We start from the raw sequence: 22882 nt of genomic DNA on the forward strand, positions 1-22882 counted from the left end.
TTATTTCCCCGATTGTATGCCAAGTACTCGCTCACAAGGCGAAAACTTAGAACCACCAATCGCAGAATTAGAGCGTTTCTTATATTTAAGACGCCGAATACTAGAGTAACAATGAAGGTACGATATTCTCGATATCTTCTTTCCTACTGCTGAACTAGTTGAAAAACCAACCATGGCTACAGTGGAACCACATAATCGTCCTCTTAAGTTCTACACTACCCCATCCCAACAAGAACCTCACAGCAGCATTGCTGCCCCTGCTATAAATCGAAACGATTTCGAGTTAAAACCCTCATTATTATCAGCTGTCCAACAACATCAATTTGCTGGAAATCCTACAGACGACCCTAATGAACATTTGACCAAGTTTGTGCAGTACGCAGACATTGTGAAGGCGAATGGTGTATCTCAAGATGCGATAAGACTACACCTTTTTCCTTTCCCTCTACGAGACAAAGCTTGGGCTTGGTTGCAATCCTTGCCATCCAACTCAGTTACTACATGGGAAGAACTGAAGAACATTTTCTTATCCCGATATTTTCCGCCAAGCAAAACTGCTATGCTGAGAGCTCAAATCAACGGATTTCGACAAAAGATGTAGAATCTCTCTACGATGCATGAGAGAGATACAAAGAAATGATGAGGATATGTCCATATCACGGTCTCGAAGACTGGGTGATCAGTCACACATTTTACAATGGGCTTCTGTATAACACAAAATTGACAGTAGACGCTTCCGCGGGCGGTGCACTTATGGACAAGCCATACAACGAAGCCTATAAACTCATTAAAAACATGGCCCAAAACCATTGCCAATGGGGAGGTGAAAGAACTCCAGTAGAAAAGTCCCAAACAAAGAGTGGAATGTACGAAATCAATAGCCTTGACCACGTCCATGCAAAGGTAGATGCCCTTGTTCAAAAGTTAGATAACTTGACCATACCACCGTAGCCACCGTGGCTGCCGTGACTCCAAACTGTGAGTTATGTGGAACTCTTGGACACACTGCACCAGAATGTCAGATATTGGCAGGAGTCCCCACTGATCAAGTAAATTACGCACAAGGAAATCCTTATTTGAATACCTACAACCTAGGTTGGAAAAATCATCCTAACTTTTCGTATAAGAATAACAACGCCTTGTATGCACCTGGCCAGGCACCCACTGTTTCGCCTGGATATCAAAAGCCAGCTAATAATGCTCCTAACATGCCTAGGAAGTCCAACCTTGAACTAATGATGGAAATCTTCATAGCTACCCAAGCTCAAACAAACAAAGACTTCTTGAACCAAAACATACATACTAGTGAGCAACTTAAATAATTAGCGAGCAAAGTAGACGCCTTAGCCACCCACAACAAAATGCTTGAAACACAGATTTCACAAGTGGCTCAACAACAAACATCTACTGCTGCTCCTGTGGGCACATTTCCTAGACAGCCACTACCTAATCCAAAAGGACATACAAATGCCATTATATTGAGGAGTGGAAAAGAACTAGACGGACCCGTAGATCCAAGACTCCAAAATCCTGCCATATACCAAAAACCTGACAAAACAACAACTGAGAAGGTAAGTGAACCGAAGGAGAAGGAAGATAATACCCAAGAGGCCGAAGTGAAAGAAAAACCTTATGTGCCTCCACCACCTTATAAACCACCCATTCCGTATCCTTAAAGACTCGCAAACTCTAAAACTGCAGGGCAATTTAGGAAATTTTTTGAACTTCTGAAGCAACTGAATATTACAATTCCCTTTACAGAAGCCATCACACAAATGCCCTCATATGCCAAATTTCTTAAAGAGATCCTATCCAATAAGAAAAAGATTAAGGATAACGAAACAGTTAAACTTACTGCTGAGTGTAGCGCAATCATCCAAAATAACATGCCTCCCAAACTAAAAGACCCAGGTAGTTTCTCCATACCCCGTGTCATTGGAAAGTTTGTCATAGACAAAGATCTATGCGACTTAGGAGCCATCATTAGTGTAATGCCCTTAACCATCTGTAAAAGGCTCAACATCGGAGAACTAAGACCAACCAAGATGTCTGCTCAACTAGCTGATCGCTCAATCAAATATCCTGTTGATATACTAGAGAATGTCCCAGTATGTGTAGGACAATTCTACATTTCTACAAACTTCATAATCATGGACATCAAAGAAGATGCCAGTACACCTATTATATTAGGAAGGCCATTCTTAGCTATCGCCAGAGCCATAATAGACGTGAAAAGAGGTAAGCTAACATTCGAAGTTGGAGAAGAAAAGGTTGAATTCATCTTGACACAATTCTTACAAGCGCCAGCTATAGACGATACCTGTTATCTACTTGATATCATAGACGAGTGCGTAAGAGAGATTGAGATGCAAGAAACAACATATTCTGATATAATGAAAATCCAAATCCCTCCAATCTATGAAGATGATAATTGGCGTGAACCATACCAAAATGACAGTCTAAGCGAATGCTTAACACTTACACCTAACCACATGCCATGCCCGAAGAAACCTGACTTAGAATTAAATACACTACCAAAGAACCTAAGATATGAATTCCTAGACACTGAACTCAAAAGACCAGTAATAGTCAACGCTGACTTAGGACAGATGGAAACTGAAAAGTTACTAGATGTCTTAAGAAAATATCCAACTGCGTTAGGCTACATCATCGCTGACCTAAAAGGAATAAGTCCTTCTATCTGTACGCATCGCATTATGCTAGAGGAAGATTGTAAAACCTCTAGAGAACACCAGAAAAGGATCAACCCAATCTTAAGTACTGTAGTCAAGGATGAAGTAAAGAAGTTATTAGATGCAGGAATCCTATACCCGATCTCCGATAGTCAATGGGTTAGCCCCGTTCATGTAGTACCCAAGAAAGGGGGTGTTATAGTTGTTAAGAACGAGAAGGGCGAATCTATAGCATAAAGAGTTGTGACCAGAAGTAGAATGTGCATCGATTATAGGAAACTAAACAAAGCCACTCGAAAGGATCATTTTCCTCTGCCTTTCATTGATCAAATGCTTGAACGATCGACTAAGCATTCCCACTTCTGCTATCTAGATGGTTATTCAGGATTCTTTCAAATTCCTATCCATCCTGACGACCAAGAAAAAATAACCTTTACATGCCCTTATGGTACATTTGCTTATCGATGAATGCCATTTGGACTATGCAACGCTCCCGCAACATTCCAAAGATGCATGATGTCAATCTTCACTGACTTTATAGACGACATTATGGATGTCTTTATGGACGATTTTTCTGTTTGTGGGCAGAGCTTCAAAGGATGTCTATCAAACCTTGAAATGGTACTTGAAAGATGCATAAAGGTGAATCTCGTCTTGAACTGGGAGAAATGTCATTTCATGGTCCAACAAGGAATCGTGTTAGGAAACGTAGTATCTGATAAAGGAATTGAAGTAGACAAAGCTAATATTGAAATCATAGAGAATCTTCAACCTCCTAAAACCGTATGAGAAATACGAAGCTTTTTAGGACACGCCGGTTTCTACCGACGCTTTATCAAAGATTTCTCAAAAATTACCAAACCACTTACTGGTTTACTAATGAAAGACGTTGACTTTATCTTTGATGAGAAATGTCTAACAGCGTTTGAACAATTAAAAACATCTTTAATCACTGCACCTATCATGCAACCACCTGACTGGAGATTACCATTCGAAATCATGTGTGATACGAGTGACTATGCCGTAGGCGCAATGCTAGGACAAAGAAAGGATAAAAAGCTTCATGCTATCTACTACACAAGTAGAACATTAGATCCTGCCCAAATGAACTACGCCACCAATGAAAAGGAACTTCTAGCCGTTGTGTTCTCTTTAGACAAATTCCGTTCCTACTTAGTAGTAGCGAAAATCATCATCTATACTGATCATGCTGCTATTAGATATTTGCTAAGTAAGAAGGATGCCAAACCAAGACTCTTAAGATGGATCCTACTCTTACAAGAATTTGACTTAGAGATAAAAGATAAGAAGGGTACTGAAAACGTAGTAGTAGACCACTTATCATGAATCGAAGGGAATAAGCCTGAACAAATCCCAATCAATGATGATTTCCCTTACAAACGACTTATAGCCCAAATGGAAAGCGACATGTCTGAACTAACCTTAAATGATACCAAAATAGAAGAATCCGTGGAAGAAATTCGTGCGAATACAACTCTGCCATGGTATGCTGATTTTGTCAACTACCTAGCTGTTGGAGTACTTCCACCAGACCTATCATACCAACAAAAGAAGAAATTCTTTCATGATCTAAAACAATACTACTGGGATGAACCCCTGCTTTTCAAAAGAGGTACCGACGGTATTTTCCGTCGATGTGTTCCTGAGGATGAAATAGACGACATAATCTCTCATTGCCATTTCGCTCCCTATGGTGGGCACGCAAGCACTTCAAAAACTTGTGCTAAGATCTTACAATCGGGCCTCTTTTGGCCTACTTTATGGAAAGATGTCCATAATGCGGTTATAAATTGCGACCGGTGCCAACACACTCGTAACATTTCAAGACGCAACGAAATGCCACAAACAGGCATCTTAGAAGTTGAAGTCTTTGATGTGTGGGGGATTGAATTCATGGGACCATTACCGTCTTCTTTTGGTAATAAGTACATACTTGTAGTTGTCGATTACGTTTCAAAATGGATCGAGGCTATAGCTTCTCCGACAAATGACACACGAGTAGTGATTAAGTTGTTCAAGAACATAATCTTTCCTAGATTCGGCGTGCCAAAACTAGTCGTTAGTGATGGTGGCTCCCATTTCATATCAAATATCTTTGGAAAACTTCTTCTGAAGTATAGAGTCCGACACCGTGTAACAACATCTTATCACCCACAAACCAGTGGGCAAGTCGAAGTTTCGAATAAAGAGATCAAACAAATTCTAGAAAAAACCGTCGGAATATCTAGAAAAGACTGGTCATCTAAACTAAATGAAGCTCTGTGGGCCTATAGGACAACCTACAAGACCCTAATAGGGACCACACCCTTTAAATTAGTCTATGGTAAATCATGTCATCTCCCTGTGGAATTAGAACACAAAGCTTATTGGGCAATTAAGACCCTAAATCTAAATTATACTTCCGCAGGCGAGAAGCGAATTTTAGACATTCACGAATTGGAAGAACTTCGACTAGACGCCTATGAGAATGCCAAGATATACAAAGAACGAACCAAAAAATGGCACGATGAACGTATATCTAGGAAAGAGTTTAATGTTGGCGATGTAGTGCTACTATTTAATTCAAGACTTAAGCTTTTTCCGGGAAAACTTAAATCTAGGTGGTCAGGCCCTTTTGAAATTACTAAAGTTTTTAAAAGCGGTGCGATAGAAATCAAAGGTAGAAATAGTGAACCGTTTATGGTAAATGGGCAGCGATTAAAACATTATCATAATATTAACAATAGAGACTATTCAAATAGTCTAAGACTTATAGAGCTGTCTGCTCAACCCCAAAACTAGTATATCGCAACGTTACTGTCGAACTTACGACATTAAACAAAGTGCTTAGTGGGAGACAACCCGCCTCTTTTTAACTTGTTATTTTTGTTTTTAAGCGTTTCCCTTCTTTGACTGTTACTTTTATTTTTCTCCCTTTCCTTGATTCTATGCAGTAATGTACTTGTTGCTTCTCGTTACTAACTTAGAAATATTGGATACCGATTAACAGGAAAATTTGTAACTAGTTAGTAACTAACTTTCATCATGCAATCAGTAGATACAGTTTTCAGAGGAAGAGTTCAGAGAAGGCGTTACGATTATTTAGCTCAGAAGGATATGTCTTTATCCATATATTATGATGGACCTACCATGGATAGGTTAGGTATCTGAGATAGCATCTTGTTTATGTTTAACCAACTAGGTTGGGAGAATGCTGCTATTAAGAGAAGGTTTGTCACATACCGTGAGCTTACCCTAGAATTCCTTAGCTCCCTAGTTTACAACCCCGAGCATGGTTACAGACTCAACAAAGGGTTGATTTCCTTTAGGATGTTTAGTATGGACTTCACTTATAACGGTAGAGACCTTTCAGACCTCCTAGGATTTCCTAGTGGCACATTTGTTTTCACTACCCGCCAGGAGGAATTAATCGATGACATCGACCTAGATTACTTTTGGGGTTGTTTAACTGGAGACTACCACCCTGACCCACACGAGATGCACTCCCAAATGATACACAACCCTGCTATCCGCTACTTCCACAAAATACTAGCCCACACCCTATTTGGAAAAGAAGCGAACAACACCTTAGTGTCACGGGATGAACTTTTCATCTTACTCTGTGTCGACCAAGGTCGACATGTCAATGCTGTGACATTTATGATGGAAAGATTTGTTCACCTTTAAAAGAACAATCGCGCCCCAATCATAATAGGAGGCCTAGTAACCATGATAGTTGATACCATTGGACTTAGACGCCCACTTTACGAGCATACACCTTTTGGACACATCCGACCCATGGATATTGAATTTTGCTTCAACCGAAGAATCATACGAAACCTTGGGCCAAATACTTTTGACTACCTAATTAATAATGAAGTTGTCCAGCTATTTACCTTACCAAACCATGAGAGAAAAAGTGTTCATAACCGAAATAACTGGCTATATGATTTAGATGAACACCATATTGCTCCACCATCACCCCTGAGACACCGCCTATTTATGAGTATTTAGATGACCCTATCTCTGTTGATGAATCTGACCCTGAAACCCCTCCAAACTACTATAACCTAGGTGAACCAGAAATTCCACCGTATGCCGAAAATCTGACCATAATCCTTACCCGTTTGGATGGTTTCCACACTGACATTACTAATGTGAAAGATGAAATAAAGAGCATGCACCTTGATGTCTTAGGCTTAATGGATGTCTCCATCGAACAGTTTGATCACTTGAACCAGGCTGTAGCTGCTTTGGGATAGAACCGTGGCTGATTACATCGACCGCTGAATTCTCCTACTCACATTACAGCAATGAGAACACTGCTATGTTTTAATGTGGGGAGGGAGCACTTTTATTGCTATTATTTCTTTTAATGCTTAATGTTACATTTAACTTTAGTCTTTTAATAACATTGTTATTTCTTTTTGCTTCTACAATAAATTTAATTTACCTCCGTCAGTTTATTTTTTCTACTGCTGTTAATTCCATACTGCTCTTATTTTATTTTATACTGCTGCTGAAATTACTTTATTACTATGTTTATACTATCATTACTACTGTGGTACTGCTGTTAATTTTTTTTATATTTTTTGGCCTTTTTGCAAAAATTGTGACCGTTGCATGTGACGAGTGTCACATGCAGTGTTACGCCTGTCACAGAGGCGTGACGTCCGTCACAGAAACGCTACGCCCGTCACACATGAAGTATATGACTGTTGCACACGACCGTTACATATGACCGTTATGCAAGACCGTTATGTGTGATGATCGTAATAGCCCTGTGATGATCGTCACAGATACAGAAGGTGCGTTCTGCTTCCCTATAAAAACATGCAGACTTCTCTTCTTCTTCCTCATCTAATCCTTCTGTTTTCCTCAACCATCCCACTCACACCACTCTTTTCTCCATTAACCTTTCCATCACATCCTATTTTAAGTGAGAAACGAGTGAGTTCCCTATAACTCGAAATCCATCTCTTCCACCAAAACCTATATTTACAAATTCGCACACTCAATGGCCCGTCAAGAGAGAGCTGCTCCCGACCTTTCAAATATCGTATTCAGAGAGGTAGAAGCCGGCGAATGATAGAGAGACAACTACCTCAGGTTCTATCATCGCTCAGTCCAAGCTATGAGGTACATTGATAATGTCTGTCTGACGGAGTTAGGGCTTTCAAAGGGTGTGGAATGGATGCTAAACACCTCTGGTCTGACGCAGCTATGCACCAACCCGCAACCAACTTATGAGGCGCTGACCCTGGAATTCCTGAGTTCGTTCTCCTATATAACCCCTCCCGGTGCAACTCAATTTCTCACCGGAGCCGCCACATTTAGAATGTTCGATACCGAGTATTCCCTGAACCAAACTCAAATAGCGCGAATACTTGGTTTCCGACATGGAGATGGAGTTCACTGCTGTATCCCGGACGAATGGTCGGAAATAGCATTTGGAGTGTGGCACAACCTCACCAACATGAACGTCATAAGCTGAGATGCGCTCAACGCAATATACATCCACAACCCAACTATAAGATATTTCCACCGAGTCTTAGGACACACGATTTTCGGAAGAGTCAACAATCATAAGGTAAACTCTAAGGAGCTCTTCTTTCTTCACTGTGTGTTCACTCCGGTGACATTCAATGCCACCCTATTTTTGTTGGCCAACATCCAGGCTGCCTGCATGAGAGGCAACACAACGTTCTATTTTGGAGGAATCATCACCTCCAAAGTATTAGGCCTGAATCTGGGGGATAGGCTCACCAACTTACCTGCCTTGCCGGCCGAGTTCCTCAACATCGATTATTGTCGTTCCTCGCACCTCATCAAGGTCAGAGACGACGGAAAGTACCACCCTGTGGTTCGAAACAAGATAGTTCGATGCATCATTATGCCCAATAGGAACCGTACGGATTCGCAAAATATGACGAATTGGATTTTTGATCTGAACGCTCCTGAGCCCAATGAAGGAGATCCTAATAATGGAGCGGATGAAATTGAGGAGGAACTTGACCGACAAATGCCACAAACACCTTCTGAGTATGCTGTAGAGACATCTTTCCGAGGCCAGCGAAGAAATGAGCGTCGGCCCGCCACCATGGAAGACATCTACAGTGAGATGTTGCGACATAACTAGAGGATGGAGGAGCGTCAGACGAAAATGATGCAAACGATCTAGCAGATATAGAGGGATCAACATGACTATGCAAACTGGCATGACTAGGGGATGGCGAAACTTTCCGAAGAGATGAGTGCCTTGGCACATCACATTGATGCCATCCAGGAGTACACTCAGCATGTGGGGTTGGATCCTACCCAGCGTGGTAGAAGTGAGCGTGCACGAGCAAGAGTTAGAGCACGCAGAGCCCAACATCATGACGAGGAGTAGTGATCCTCCTGTTTCTTCCCTTTTCATTCTTTATATTGTCACATTGAGGTCAATGCTTTGTTCAAGTGTGGGAGGGAATCCTTGTCTTTCCTTTATTTACTTCTATTTTTAGCCATAACAAAAATGTTGTCTTTCGTTTATTTGTTCGTATCTAATCGTTCATTTATTTCTATCTAAATTGCCATAACAATTTTTTTTGTTTTTATGTTAAATGCATACCCTACGAGTATATACGTTGTCTTACATAGGTTCTGTTAGGAAGCTGAGAAAAATCTAACAAGATTGATACCGTCCTGACACCTTAGATCTCTCACTTTTGCGAGATCAGTTTGAATACCCATTATACCGACACCTTAAGTCTCTGTCCTAGATTAACCCCTAGTAGTTTATACTAGCAGTCAGCACCGTCTTAAACACAAACCATGTGAAGAGCCGATGAATATAAGTGATTGATGCCTACGAATTAAGAAGATCCTTCAAACTTTTGCTATCGAGAAATTGAAAATGCACCATACAAACGGTTGCAAGATGTACAAAAGGAAGGAACAGAAAAACGCGTTGCCGATTGGTTCAGAGGCACCTGGTACTGGACTCGGTAGGGCGAACTACGGTTCGATCCCCTACAACCTTCAAATGGGATATATAAGGGTTACCACACTAGTGTACCAGACCCCGTGCTAAAAAGGATCAAAGCCACTAACCGGCTACTTCACTAAGTGCGTGTAAAGGCAAAAGGCTTAATGTGATTGCGCTAGAATGAAACCGGGTGAAATAGGAACGAGAAGCATTAGGTTGAGCTATAATAGCATGATTCAAACTGGTTTGTACAAAAGAGAGATCTATGTTAATTGTTATTGCTTGTGTCGTCACTATATCTTTAGTGTTTTACTTGAGTATCTGTCATCTTAGCGAAGTACCTAACAACCACGTATGAATTAGAAATGTGTTATGTATTCGCGTTTAACTAGTTCTTCAAATTTTATACTGATCATTTGCTTGAGGACAAGCAAAGATTCAAGTTTAGGGGAGTTTGATAACGCGAAAATACATCGTATATTTGCCTTGATTTACACTAAAAAATCGTACCACTTTCATTTATATTCCACTTATTCTGCAAGTGTTCGAGTTATTTTTGCAGGTATTTCAATTCCCATGTTTAAATGAGCAAAGTATAGAAAAGGAAGGAAAAGAAGAAGAAACAGAAGAGAAAACAGCAGAAAAGCAGAAAATACAAATCCCGTGCATGTGACGACCGTCACAAACCCTGTCACGATCGTCACGCCCTGAGTGTCACGACCGTCACAGGCCTACCACGACCGTCACAAGGCCAAAAGCAACGTATTGAATTTGTCAACAGAAGTGATCCACACGCCCATATTTCTCGTTCCTCAACCCACTTTCCCGTGAATTTCTCACTCAACCAAGTCACCCTTATTTCTCTCAATTGCCAAGACCAAATGGAGAATATAAAAGGATGGAAGTTGGAAACCTACGGGCGACGCTTGATTTTCCTTCCTGAAGCCAGATTTCAAGACCTTTCTCTGCATTTATTTTCCATAACAATTCTGTTTTTCTATTATTTTTCTTCAGCAACATTGTTTTCTTTTACCGCAATTTTTTTACCGTTCCGTTCAGAACTTTGATTTTTCTTTTCCCTTTCCTTTTTTTTCATTTAGCCAAAGTAGTAGTTTCCTACACTAGGGAACTACTGCAATTTATTTAATTTAGTTTAAGCAATTATTTCGAAGAAGTAGAATCCTACCGACCTGTGGAGGACTGCTCAAGTACTTCAAGATTCGACATATTCTATTAATCCAATTTCCAGGTTTTTATTCAACTATTATTGTTATTGCTTTATTATTATTATAATCATGTTTGCTTTATTGTTAATCTGTTCATGTTCGTCTGTGTTTGCGTTATTTAACATGTCCGGCTAAACTACCGATATCGGTATGTAAACAATTTAATTAGATGGGATTTAATAATAATCAGTGTAAAACTTCTTTTCTCAAACAATCTTTTTGGCTATGGTTTTTATTTTAAATTTAATTAACTTTGTCACAAGAGTGAGAAGCTATTTAATACGGTTTTGCCACGAGAGTGGGAAATTAACTAAGGTGAGAACCGACAATCGCGAGAGCGTGAGGGTCGAACTGGATAGTAAAAACTAGGCATTGATTTTAAAAACAACGAGAGCACTTTAAAAGCAATTAGAACTTATTTATTTTCAAAAAGTATTTTTAACTTCAAATGGGACAGCGAGAGCGTACATTCTGACTTAAAAGTATAGTCCGAGTCAACAATCACGAGAGTGTGAGATAAAACCTTTTAAATAAGTATTTTCTACTGAAAGATATTTGGTACTTAAAATATACACCGGTGAGTTATCGAATCCCTGACGATTAATGCGTTGCATATTGATATCCCCCTATTAATATTTTCTTAAAAACTTAACTTCCTTTAGATTTAATTTTTGTTCAACCAAACCTCTAAAAATCATCTCCTTAGCTAAACATAGTATCATCGATAGCATTAGTTTGACCATCGGTCCCTGTGGGTTCGATATCTTTTAAAACTAAAACGACTGGACTGTGCACTTGCAGCCAAGTACCCGATAGACTATATTCTATATACAGTCACGAGACGTATCAATAGACAAATACGAAGAAGAGCCAACTTCTATCTAACACTCGTACACCTTTTCTGCACAATTAAAAATAGCAACGATGCCCACAAACTTAGGATTCTCCCCAATGGTAAAGCCCAACATCTGGCGGCGACACCAAATTTGCACGCCCTTGTCTCGCAATTTCATTCCAGTTGTCACGTAAAAGATAACGCCAATCAAAAGCTGGATTGTTATTCCTAAAGGTAAGGTAGTCCCTAATTTCTACTTTAGTAAGGTTCTGACCACACAACCCTTAAAAGATCCAATGGAGTAGAATACTCTTCACATATCTTGGGCCTAATGACCGCTCTAGTTTGTTGTAATCTTGGAGGGAGGAGGCAAGGTCAGCAACCACTTCCATGTAAGATGGAATACAAAAGTTTCCATCTCCATCCCCTTCAGAAGAGCTATGAGGGTTGTCTCCACTTTCAACAGAACCTCCTCTAGACCTATAACTATCACTAAAAACAACAAAGTTTGGGTTGGGACTATTAATTTCCAAAGTCACATCATATGAGATGTTAGGATTCTCATAAATGATTGATATTGGAGAATCACCCCCATTAACTTCATTTATGTTCTCAGTCGCGTCTCTAAAATTAGTCATGGTTGTCATACCCTCAAATTTCCCCTACCTCCATATCATCCTCTTGAACCCTAATTCATGAGCTTACATCCCATACATATCATCTCATATGCATTTATACTTAATGACTCTCAATAATCCACAAACCCAAGGCATGTGATTCATCTATGAAGCCTCAAGACCCTTTAATCATGTTAAGGTGTGCCTAAACCACCTTAATCCTAATCTCTATCCTCAAGCATCCAAATCTCTAAGGATCATTCAAGACATCTCACTCACTCTCCAGAACCCTAATTGGACGGTGAGTCCCCTTTGAAGACTTATCAAGATTCATTTGGTCACCCAAGGACTTGAACCCTAACTCTTGACCTTCATTGCCTTGTGCAAGTCATGGTTCACATGGATCTTGACCATGCCATTGAAGACCCATAAAATCCAAATTTTTTTCATGCCCTAAACCTTTGAAACATCTCAATATGTCCCTTGCATCAACATACCCTAATTTGTCTGACCATGGTTCTTGATGAAGTTTGTGGTTCAAGAAACCCTAATTTGGGCATCCTTTGATCATTGAACTTGCTCCATTTTGATCTACTTATCATACTACAACTCATTCAACATCAATTCATGACAATCATAACCATATTTCACCATTCAAACATTCATTCAATTCATGTTACAAGTACTTTGTTTGATCATGGTTTTTGAACTTTCAAGGCATTTGATTCACCCATGAACTTGACCTAAAATCATCCCACAAAGCTTCAAGTCTCATTTCCCATCATGATATGGTCATATGAGCTCAAAATATCCACCATTGTGTTTTAAAAATCAAGAAATCACAAAATCACAAAATCACATTTTTAGGTCATGTTGGTTGGTCACATTTCGGCAAGAATGACCTATGACAAGTTCCAAAGACCATAACTTTCTCATTTCATAAGCTTTTTAAGTTCCACTTCGAGCCAAATGTCCTAAATAAGTTCCTCTTCAACTTTGTTTCAATGTACAAGACCTAATACATTGAGAAATGACCTCAATTTTTGCATTGGCCAAGCTGGTCCAACATGCCTACCATGCCCTAAAACATGACAAAGTCCACTGCTTTACCACATTCCCATTTCCAAACCACAACTCCTTTTTACCTGATTCTTTTTACATCTAATCAAGAACATGGCAAGGAACATTTGGCACAAGTTTCATGCAAAATGCACAAGCCAATTTCATTTGGCATTGGTTCAAAGTTGCTGACTTGCCATGATGCATAAACCAGACACACCTCAGCCATATTTTGCAAATTGATTCACCAAGTCCTCAAAACACTTTGATCTGATCCCATTTGTCCCCAAACACATTACAAAACATATCAGGACAAGAATGAAAGTTAACTTGGATGGAAAAACCTCTCACATTTGAAAACTCGATGCCATGTGAAAATTGAAAAACTTCCCAAAATGGCCAAAGTTCAAATGCACAACAAGTCATTTCCTTGCCTTTGTCTGTTCCCAATCGATACTAAGAACCAAAACCAACTAGTCTGGAGTGCAAGCAAGGTCAGATTGTACCATTCCATGTCTCCCCAAGTTCAACCTTGAGCATGTTTCGAGCTCCACACCATTCTGAAGTAAACTCTCTCCCTTTTCCCTCCAAACCATTCCATCACCTTCCCTATAAATAGGGGAAGGTGTTGTATTTATTTGACAAGCTTCACAAGCCAAAAACACCCTGCTGGAAACCCGAGCTGAACTATCCAAAACCGAGTTTCAATTTTTGAGATTCAAAGCCTTTCAGTTCCAAATAACCATTCAGAAACCATCCTTGAACCTCACTCAAACTTTCCCAAGTCCTAACTCACCTTCCCAACACCTCACATGAGCTCCACCAAGTCATCGGAGCACCACTCTGAGATCGATTTTGATCAGGTAGTTCCACTCACCCTTTCCGCTCAAACAAGTTACCGTTCCACTCGAAATTACTCACTGATCATTAACCCCATGCTTTGAGTTTTGATTAATCAATATCCACTATTTAATTTTTAATCTAGGTCAGAGTTGTTCTTCTAGTTCTTGACAAAATACTCCACACTCATAGCTAATCAATGACTCATGAATACGAAGGGTGGTTTGTTTATGATTATGGAAGATGACTCCATGTTTAAATCTAATTGAAAACACGTTTTTTGGAGTTTTGATTTTCAGAGTTTGGAGGTTGAAAACGACTGAGTCGTTGCCTCGCACGTGTTTTTGAATTCAAAAGAATTCCGTGTCCCACTCTGATTGGTTGATTCACGTGCACCTTCCATTTTATCCTTTCATTTATTATTTTATTTGTTCAGCGTATTCCTTATCACAAGCAAGCACTTGGCTCAGTGGGAGAGGGGGTTGATCCCCCATGACCTTAAGGTCAAAGGTTCAACCTCCAGAGCATGCACTTTTTTATTCTTTCTTCATTTTTACTTTCATTTTATTTTATTTTTTTTCATATTTATTTCCAATTTCATTTTAATTTTTATCCCACTTATTTTTATTATTCTGAAAATATTTTCAACATGGACCCTTATTATTTTTGCCTCTACTATTTATTTATACCTTGTTTCATGTCATTTGAACATTTTTTGATTGACTTTTGAGGTCTTGAATCTAATGGCTAATGAATTTTATGTTTGTCATGATATTGGATTGTTTAGGGTTGCTTGAACCTTCCATGTTTCAAACCTACTAATGAATGATCGAGTGATGATTCATGATACTTTGGAGCATGGATAGGTTGCCCCTACATCAACCAACTTGGATCATTTGACATGTAGATGAAACCTTGTTTATGCACATACTAACTTGCTGATTTCATCTGATTCATGTTATTACGTTTGCTTATACTAACCCACTAACTTTTATGCTAACTTGTCTATATTATCCACTAACCCTTGTTGACTTGATTATATTGTACATTGATCTTTATAACTTGCCTAACTTAGTCACTTAATCAAACATTAGCTTTTAACTCTTGAGTTGCTATAGTCTTTCTTTTGTCAAGCTATTGATAGATGGACTTGCAGTTTGCATAACTTTCATTGTTTCAAACCTATTGTAAGTTGATCATTTAATCATCTTCAATACTTTGCATTAGTGATAAGTTATCCCCTGATGCACCATATTTTGAATCTTTTGACCTAAGGATAGATAATCCTCAAGTGTTGAACTTGTAAATAATACTAACTTCACTTAAACTTTACTAACTTTGATCACTACTAACCATTGTTATTATCATTGTTATTTTTTTATTTACTTTTATGTTTTTACTTTGTAATTTACATTCAAGTACCTATCATCATCATACTCATTGTATAAACTCATCATGCATGTTTATTTATTGTCATTTACTTATTATCATCATACAATTAAAAATAATAAAACATGATAAAATGATAAGAAAAAAAATATTCACTCCACTCTTAATCAACTTGGACTTAGAGAATCCAATTTAGGACATTTGCTTGGAGGCTTTTTCCTTATCTTTGTGATACTCTATTAACTTTGGATTTCATTTGTAACTTGCATACCGATTGTAAGAATGGCATCATGGCACCATCCTAGGGGGGCATGTTTGTAAGAACATTATCCTTTGTTTAACTTAGGTCACTTTGGCACACAAGACTTTCTCTTGGGCTACCTTACAATGAGACCATTTACTTTCTTGTTGGTTACTTTGCATACATGTTGCATTACCCAATTTCATAATCAAATAAACAAAACCTTGATCCAACGTTAAATGACATTTTCATAATCAAATTAAAAAATACAATAAAACTACGATTAACATTGTGTGTCACGAGCCTTAAGTGGTGGAGAATGAGTAAGAATGAAACATTCATACCCTTACTCTGATTATTCTGGACGCAAGACCCTTGACTTGTTGTCTAGAATATTCACCTCCGTCCATAGACTTTAATACAATCTAACTACAAACTCTTTTTTCATAAACCCTTGTTCATGGTAAAAACAATTCAACCCATCAAACCTCATTTTTGTGCCTCAGGGTACCACTCCGAAAACCCTTTTATCAAAAGTAAAATCAACCAACCCACAAACATTTTCTACTCCGAACTACGGAACTTTGATTCCTCATCACCCGATAAGTAATACGTAGACACAAATGCCACAGTCCTTGGCGATCATAATAAAAAAAAACTCCCAGAGTCCAATCATTTTTTACACTCTTTTGAAAATAAAAACAATAAACATGATAAATACTCACATGCGTAAACAACCCAAATGATTCCCATGGAGTACCATGGACGTAAGGGATACTAATACATTCCCCTTGCATAACCGACTTCCGAATCCAAATTTCGATTGCGAAACCGATTCCTTATCTTCACACTACCCGTGTGTAATATTTTCTCTTTGAGGGTTTTATCAATTATTTCCCCTCGCCTCTCCGATAAAGACAATCCAAATAAAATCTGGCGGCGACTCTTCTGAGTTTTTGCCCCTCCGTTTTCTTTGATCAGGAAGACATTTCTTTAATTCATAGGTCCCGGTTCCCTCGCTCCGTGAAACCCTCGATAGCGACAAAGGTAAATGATAAAGGGATAAAACAACAAGTAAAAGAAAAAATTAGAAGATCGCACCCGAGCAAGGAGATGGAGTGGAAGAAACTAGTTGAAACAGAAAAAATGTGACAATGTGAGAATCCTAGCAAGAAATGGATGCAGCTGAAAAGATATATCAACACCGCACTGGAGCATCTAGTACTCTTACCTCCTCATCAAGGATCTGCACTAACAAGGTTCTAAAAAGAAACAAATCTTAATTTTTTTAATTCATATTTTAGATAGTAAGAATTATAATTTTACATTGCAATCAGAAAAAAGACTATGCTGTACTTGTCTACTATAATTTTAACTAGTTAATACTTTTAACAAATAACAAGTTTTTAAAAAACTATCAATGTTTACTCAAAGAAGGAAAATTATAAATTGATCGTAACAACAATGACAACGATGTTAAAAATAACGGATGGTAATAATAATATAAATTTGAAGGAGACTTTCGTGCGAGGTTCGCGTTTGACACGAGAATGAGAGAAAATATAGTGTTGTTTGGAGATTCAATAACGCAGCAAGCGTTTCAAAATGGTTGGGGTTCTTCACTCGCCGATGCCTATTCTCGCAAGTTAAGCTTTCTTTCTCCTCAAACTCTCTCAGATCAGATCCAATTTGTGTATTTCTCTGTAATGTAACTGACAAATCGGAAAATCAATTTAATTTTCAGGCTGATGTACTTGTTCGTGGCTACGGCGGTTACAACACTAGATGGGCTTTGTTCTTGCTCAATCATATCTTCCCTCTCGTATGTTATCTAAATCAAATTACTCTGTTGCCTTTTTCAATTCTTTTACGGCGGTTATTGATTTTGGCTTCATTTTCAGGGGTCGAGTAAACCGCCTATTGCCACCACAATTTTCTTCGGTGCTAATGATGCGGCTATAGCCGGAAGAACCAGTGAAAGACAACATGTACCTCTTCCAGAATTCAAACAAAACCTCCAAAAAATTGTCAACCACTTGAAGGTTCAATTTTGTACATTCCGCCTATTGTTGCCGTAAATTTTAAACATTTTATTTATGTTCATTTTTATCAACGATAACGGTGGCTAAGTCGCGGCCAGCATTTTCGTGTAATTAGTGAAATGATTCCGATTTCTGATGATTTTCTATCTTGTTACATTAGCACAGTTTGGTGCTGCATTGGATTAAGGAATAGCTCTTGTGTTGATTGAATCTTTCCTGCCTGTACTAAAATATCTGTGCTTAGAATGAATTAAACTCATACATCTTAAAATGCCAATTACATTATCAGTTACTGATTGCAAAAATGAAAAATGTGATTTCAGTCAAGCTCACCAACTATGCTTATCGTGCTTATTACTCCACCCCCGGTTTGTGAGGAAGGGCGTCGAGCATTTGCCATGTAAGATAAATTCTTCCGATCTCGTTGAATTCAGCATTCGTATTCTTCATTTGTTTATGAACATTGTCTGGCCTCCCTATTGGCTATTTATGACATCTTATTGATATCGGCGAAGGAAACTATTCTTGCTACCTGTTTTGTGTGGTTTATTATGCACTAATTGTTAAATTTACTATTGTCATTACTGCTATTAGTACTACTATTGCATCCGTATTCGTATTTTCTGAACCTCCATTTGACTATTTATCTTCCTGTCATATATACATCTAAAATATCTGACATGGCCTCTTTTGTTATACCCAGTTTGGTTAAACTCTGTCTTGCAACTGTTTTATGCATTGGTTAAGTATTTGCTGTAATTTTTGTTGTATAAGATATGCCAGTCGGCGAAATAGAGAATGTTAGTTTTAAATTATTCACCATTTTATACTACTTTCATGTTCGAGTAGTTTTTGTTATGTCTTGCAGATCCTTATACGGTGATAATGCTCGTAAATTGTCTGAAAGAACAAATGAAGTTACCGGTCAATATGCAAAAGTATGTGTTGAGACAGCTAAGGAAATGGGTGTGGCTTACATCGATTTATGGTCCAAAATGCAAGAAACAGATGGCTGGCAAAAGAAATTTTTAAGGTTTGTTGCAATCTGGACTAGAAAAAATGCCCGACATAAGTTTAACCACGTTTTCTTTTTGATTTAAACCAAAAAGCATCATGGATTTAGCTTGACTGAATCTGGTTATAGTATGATCCGTTTCTTAGTTAAGGGCGTTGGTTTAGCTTCTCATGAGTCTTGCTAATGATGCAATGAACTGCTTTCTTCTAACTACTATTTATTAAGGGTGATTAACATTGTTGTTTTGGTGTTACAGAGATGGGTTGCACTTGACAGTAGATGGAAATGAAGTAGTATATGAAGAAGTGATCAAGGTGTTCAATGAGGCAGGACTTTCTGCTGATAAAATGCCACTTGATTTCCCTCACCACTCTAAAATTGATCACAAAAATCCTGAGATCGCATTCCAGCAGAATATTTGTGATGCCTCATTATAGAAGGATTCTGGTTTAGTCTTACAGTTTTATATACTCTCTTCTATTCACGGACCTGCTAGTTTTATTTTACCGAACTTTCTATATAGTTGACAAGTTTCTTAATGAACTGTATACAAGTTTTTAATACTGTTTATTAATAAAAGCGTGTTGGTTATTGCGTTTAATGTATGGGATGTATCTGTGTATGACTTCAAATCATTCTTGTACTATACAAATTTGCCTATTTTTCTCTCTATAGTTGTTGCCCTCTCCCTCTTTCCAATTCTTCTAGCTGATCCAGTAAGCGATTGATCATTGACTTCAAATTAGGGGTGAATAAGAGAGAGGTTTCCTATCTAGCCATAAATTTTGATAATCCCAGTTCTTTATTTAATTTTGTTAGTGTACAAGAATGATGAAGATGAAGATGAAGATGATAAAAAAGAGAGAATTTTAACTAGCTTTTACTCTCAATTGAAAATAATTAGAAGATGAATTCTACTACAAATTGAAGTTTGAGTTCGGTATTTATATCAAAAAGACAACTAAATGAAACTCAAATTAAATATAAATGCAACTTAAAATGAATTTTAATTACACTTCAATACCATCCCTTAATCCACATTTAAGATTAAAATCAACAATACCAATTCTATCCCTCAAATGAATAAAGTGTTCAATCTTGATAGTTCTAGTCAACACATCTGCAAATTGCTTCTAAGTGCTATAGTGATCAACTTCAAACACTCCATTATGAACCTAATTTCGCAGAAAATGGAACTTTGTGTCAATGTACTTGCTCCTTCCATGCAAGACTGTAGTTTTGACAAGGCTTATAGCTGATTTGTTGTCAATCATTAACCTCACAGGTTTGATAACCTTGATCTTCATATCCTGCAATAAATTCATAATCCAAACAGTCTGACACATAGACAAAACACCTGCAATGTACTTAGCTTCACAGGTTGACAATGCAACCACTAGTTGCTTCTTGGATCACCAAGAAATGAGACCTCCCAGATACTTGAAGAAATATCCAGAAGTATTTCTTCTGTCAACTCTGTCTCCACATAGATCAGAGTCTGAATAGCATATCAACTCTAAATCAGATTTAGCACTAGAAGGGAACAAAACTGTTAGACGATAGGCCAAGATCTAGAAGGGGATGAATAGATTACAAGTTAAAACTTGAACCAAAATTATTTTTGAAAAAGTTTACAGCGTGGAAGCAAGTTTTAAATTTTTCCCGGATCAAATAATTGTCTAACCGAACCTACTATCGAAAAGCTCGGATATGCGTAGAGGTGTCAATGCAATGATAATAATCCACAAGTAAATCAACAACAACTAATAAGAACTAGTTGAATACAAAACAATAGAAAAAAGTCAATCTCCAATGAAAATACACACAAAAAATTAAGTCAAGCAATTTGTCGAACACTTAGTGTGCGATCAATAATGTTTGGAATTTTATGTGGTGTTTGTTGTTCTAGAAATCCAATCACAACTAAATGGTTTGTGATCTACACAACAACACAAATTTCAAAAAGCATTCAAAATTATGATCCAAACAATATTGATCAAGCGATCAATGCAATCGACAATTTGTAAACAGAAAAACAAAAGAAAGATCTCTCTCTCTCTCTCTCTCTCTCTCTCTCCTTTTTCTATATATATATATATATATATATATATATATATATATATATATATATATATATATATATATATATATATATATATATATATATATATATATAGAGAGAGAGAGAGAGAGAGAGAGAGAGAGAGAGAGAGAGAGAGAGAGAGAGAGAGAGAGAGAGAGAGAGAGAGAGAGAGAGAGAGAGAGAGAGAGAGAGAGAGAGAGGAGAGAGAGAGAGAGAGATTATACAAGGATTTGTTTAGGTAGTTCCTCAATCGACCTCGCTATGGTACGTCCGCCCTCAATTCAAATTGGAATTGAGATATTATATTATATCTTACTTGCAAGATGTGTGTATACAAGAGATGAAGAAATCGAACCCTACAAACCCTAAGTTTTATATTGACTCTACCACCTCCAAAACCCTTGATCAAAGATTGTTCAAGTAACCAACAATGCCGCTTCAATTCACCGTCACATGCTACTTCTTTGAATGAAACCCCTTGTTCTTCAAAGGTTTCACTCGGACGAATTAATCTCGAGTGCACACTTGTTGAAATCCAAGATTTGTCAATTCGATCCATCATCACACGCTACTCCCTTGTCAGGCACCCCTTGTCCCAAGGCTTTCACTCGATCAGATCCGAATTTCACAACCTTGTCCAAAACCTTCAAATCCTAAGAGATCTTGTAGAAAAACCCCAACTTGGTTTACTGATTTGAATCCCTCAAAGTTCTCAACCCAATATACGGTACAACAAACCTAATTGGACGCTATCAACCCTAATCTAGATGGCACCCAATCAAAAAATGATTATGCGTAGTTTGATTGTGTGTATGCATAGATATAGTTGAAGATGATGATACTGCTTTGAAATCTTGGATTCATGTAGGTTTTACTCACTCTACAAACCTTCTAGAGAATGATGCATGTACGAAGTATTTATATGCATAAATGATTAAAGGAAAAATGGAATGCAACGGACTTGGAAAAATTATGAATTTTTGAAAAAAAATTGTCGCATAGGTCGACCTACGAAAGTCATGTGCCAACCTGTTCGAAGCATAGGTCGACCTGTCTAAGGTAATCTGTCGACCTGTGAAGTCATGCACTCCCTATGTGTTGACCTAAATAGGCGACACATGAAACAGAAGCTACAAGCTTTAATACTGCAACATGGGTGTCGACATATGGAATGCATGTGCCGACATATGGAATGCATGAAAAATGAAGGATATAATGTAATAAAAAATCTTGAGTTTCTACAAAAGTGACACAATTACGTGACATATGCCTTTGGTGTTCCCGAAATGTTATACACACATGTGCTCTAGCAAAGCGATAAAATGATGTACCACCACTCAAACCAAAAACAGAGATGAAAACATAAAAATGACACACAACAAGAATTTTACTAACATTATAACATGTTCAACCACAATTCATGACGAAATAAATAACAATCCAATGCACGAATAATATATTTCAAGCATGGAGAAGAGTAGCATAAAATCACTATAAGCATATAAATTGGCATACATCAATTATACATTTTTGGAAGTGAACATTCATGAACTATCTTATACATCAAGAATATCAATCATTTGGAATATAAACAACATGCAAAAGTAAAATCTTACTTATAAAAGGGAAAATGGAACAATATTACCTTGCTTATGAATTGATGAAATATGCACTCTTATGTAATAGAACTTCCAAGGAAGGTTAAAGCAAACATATATAAAGTGCATGCAACAAATCACATTTATGTAAGATTTGAGATGTTAAGAATCCCCAATTCCCTTAGAATATTGAAAAGCGGTTCAGTCGCAAGTGGTTTTGTATAAATATCCGCAAGTTGATTTTTACTATTAACATGCTTATATACGACGCCTCCTT

At 37.8% G+C, this 22882-nt stretch overlaps 1 protein-coding gene and 1 non-coding gene across 2 annotated transcripts; one reads left to right on the forward strand and one right to left on the reverse strand.

Annotated features, from left to right (window-relative positions):
- Window positions 1-559: 559 nt before the first annotated feature.
- LOC127077454 (small nucleolar RNA R71) lies at window positions 560-665 on the reverse strand. The gene has a single exon (XR_007787265.1). It is a non-coding gene; the product is annotated as a small nucleolar RNA R71 (small nucleolar RNA).
- A 16699-nt stretch (window positions 666-17364) lies between these two features.
- On the forward strand, window positions 17365-19525 carry LOC127073924 (GDSL esterase/lipase At5g62930). The gene is made up of 6 exons (XM_051015174.1): window positions 17365-17511; window positions 17610-17689; window positions 17769-17909; window positions 18233-18309; window positions 18778-18942; window positions 19181-19525. The coding sequence occupies exons 1-6, from the start codon at window positions 17418-17420 to the stop codon at window positions 19359-19361; spliced, it is 738 nt and encodes a 245-aa protein (XP_050871131.1). The 5' UTR covers window positions 17365-17417; the 3' UTR covers window positions 19362-19525.
- Window positions 19526-22882: the final 3357 nt, after the last annotated feature.

The sequence above is a fragment of the Lathyrus oleraceus genome, chromosome 4 (assembly GCF_024323335.1).
Source record: "Lathyrus oleraceus cultivar Zhongwan6 chromosome 4, CAAS_Psat_ZW6_1.0, whole genome shotgun sequence".
Taxonomy (NCBI): domain Eukaryota; kingdom Viridiplantae; phylum Streptophyta; class Magnoliopsida; order Fabales; family Fabaceae; genus Lathyrus; species Lathyrus oleraceus.

Coding starts and splice junctions, on each gene's coding strand:
- LOC127073924 (XM_051015174.1), top strand. CDS start 17,418: ATGAGAGAAAATATAGTGTTGTTTGGAGATTCAATAACGCAGCAAGCG. Junction 17,512..17,609: donor CGCCGATGCCTATTCTCGCA/AGTTAAGCTTTC, acceptor AATTTAATTTTC/AGGCTGATGTACTTGTTCGT. Junction 18,310..18,777: donor GGGCGTCGAGCATTTGCCAT/GTAAGATAAATT, acceptor TATGTCTTGCAG/ATCCTTATACGGTGATAATG.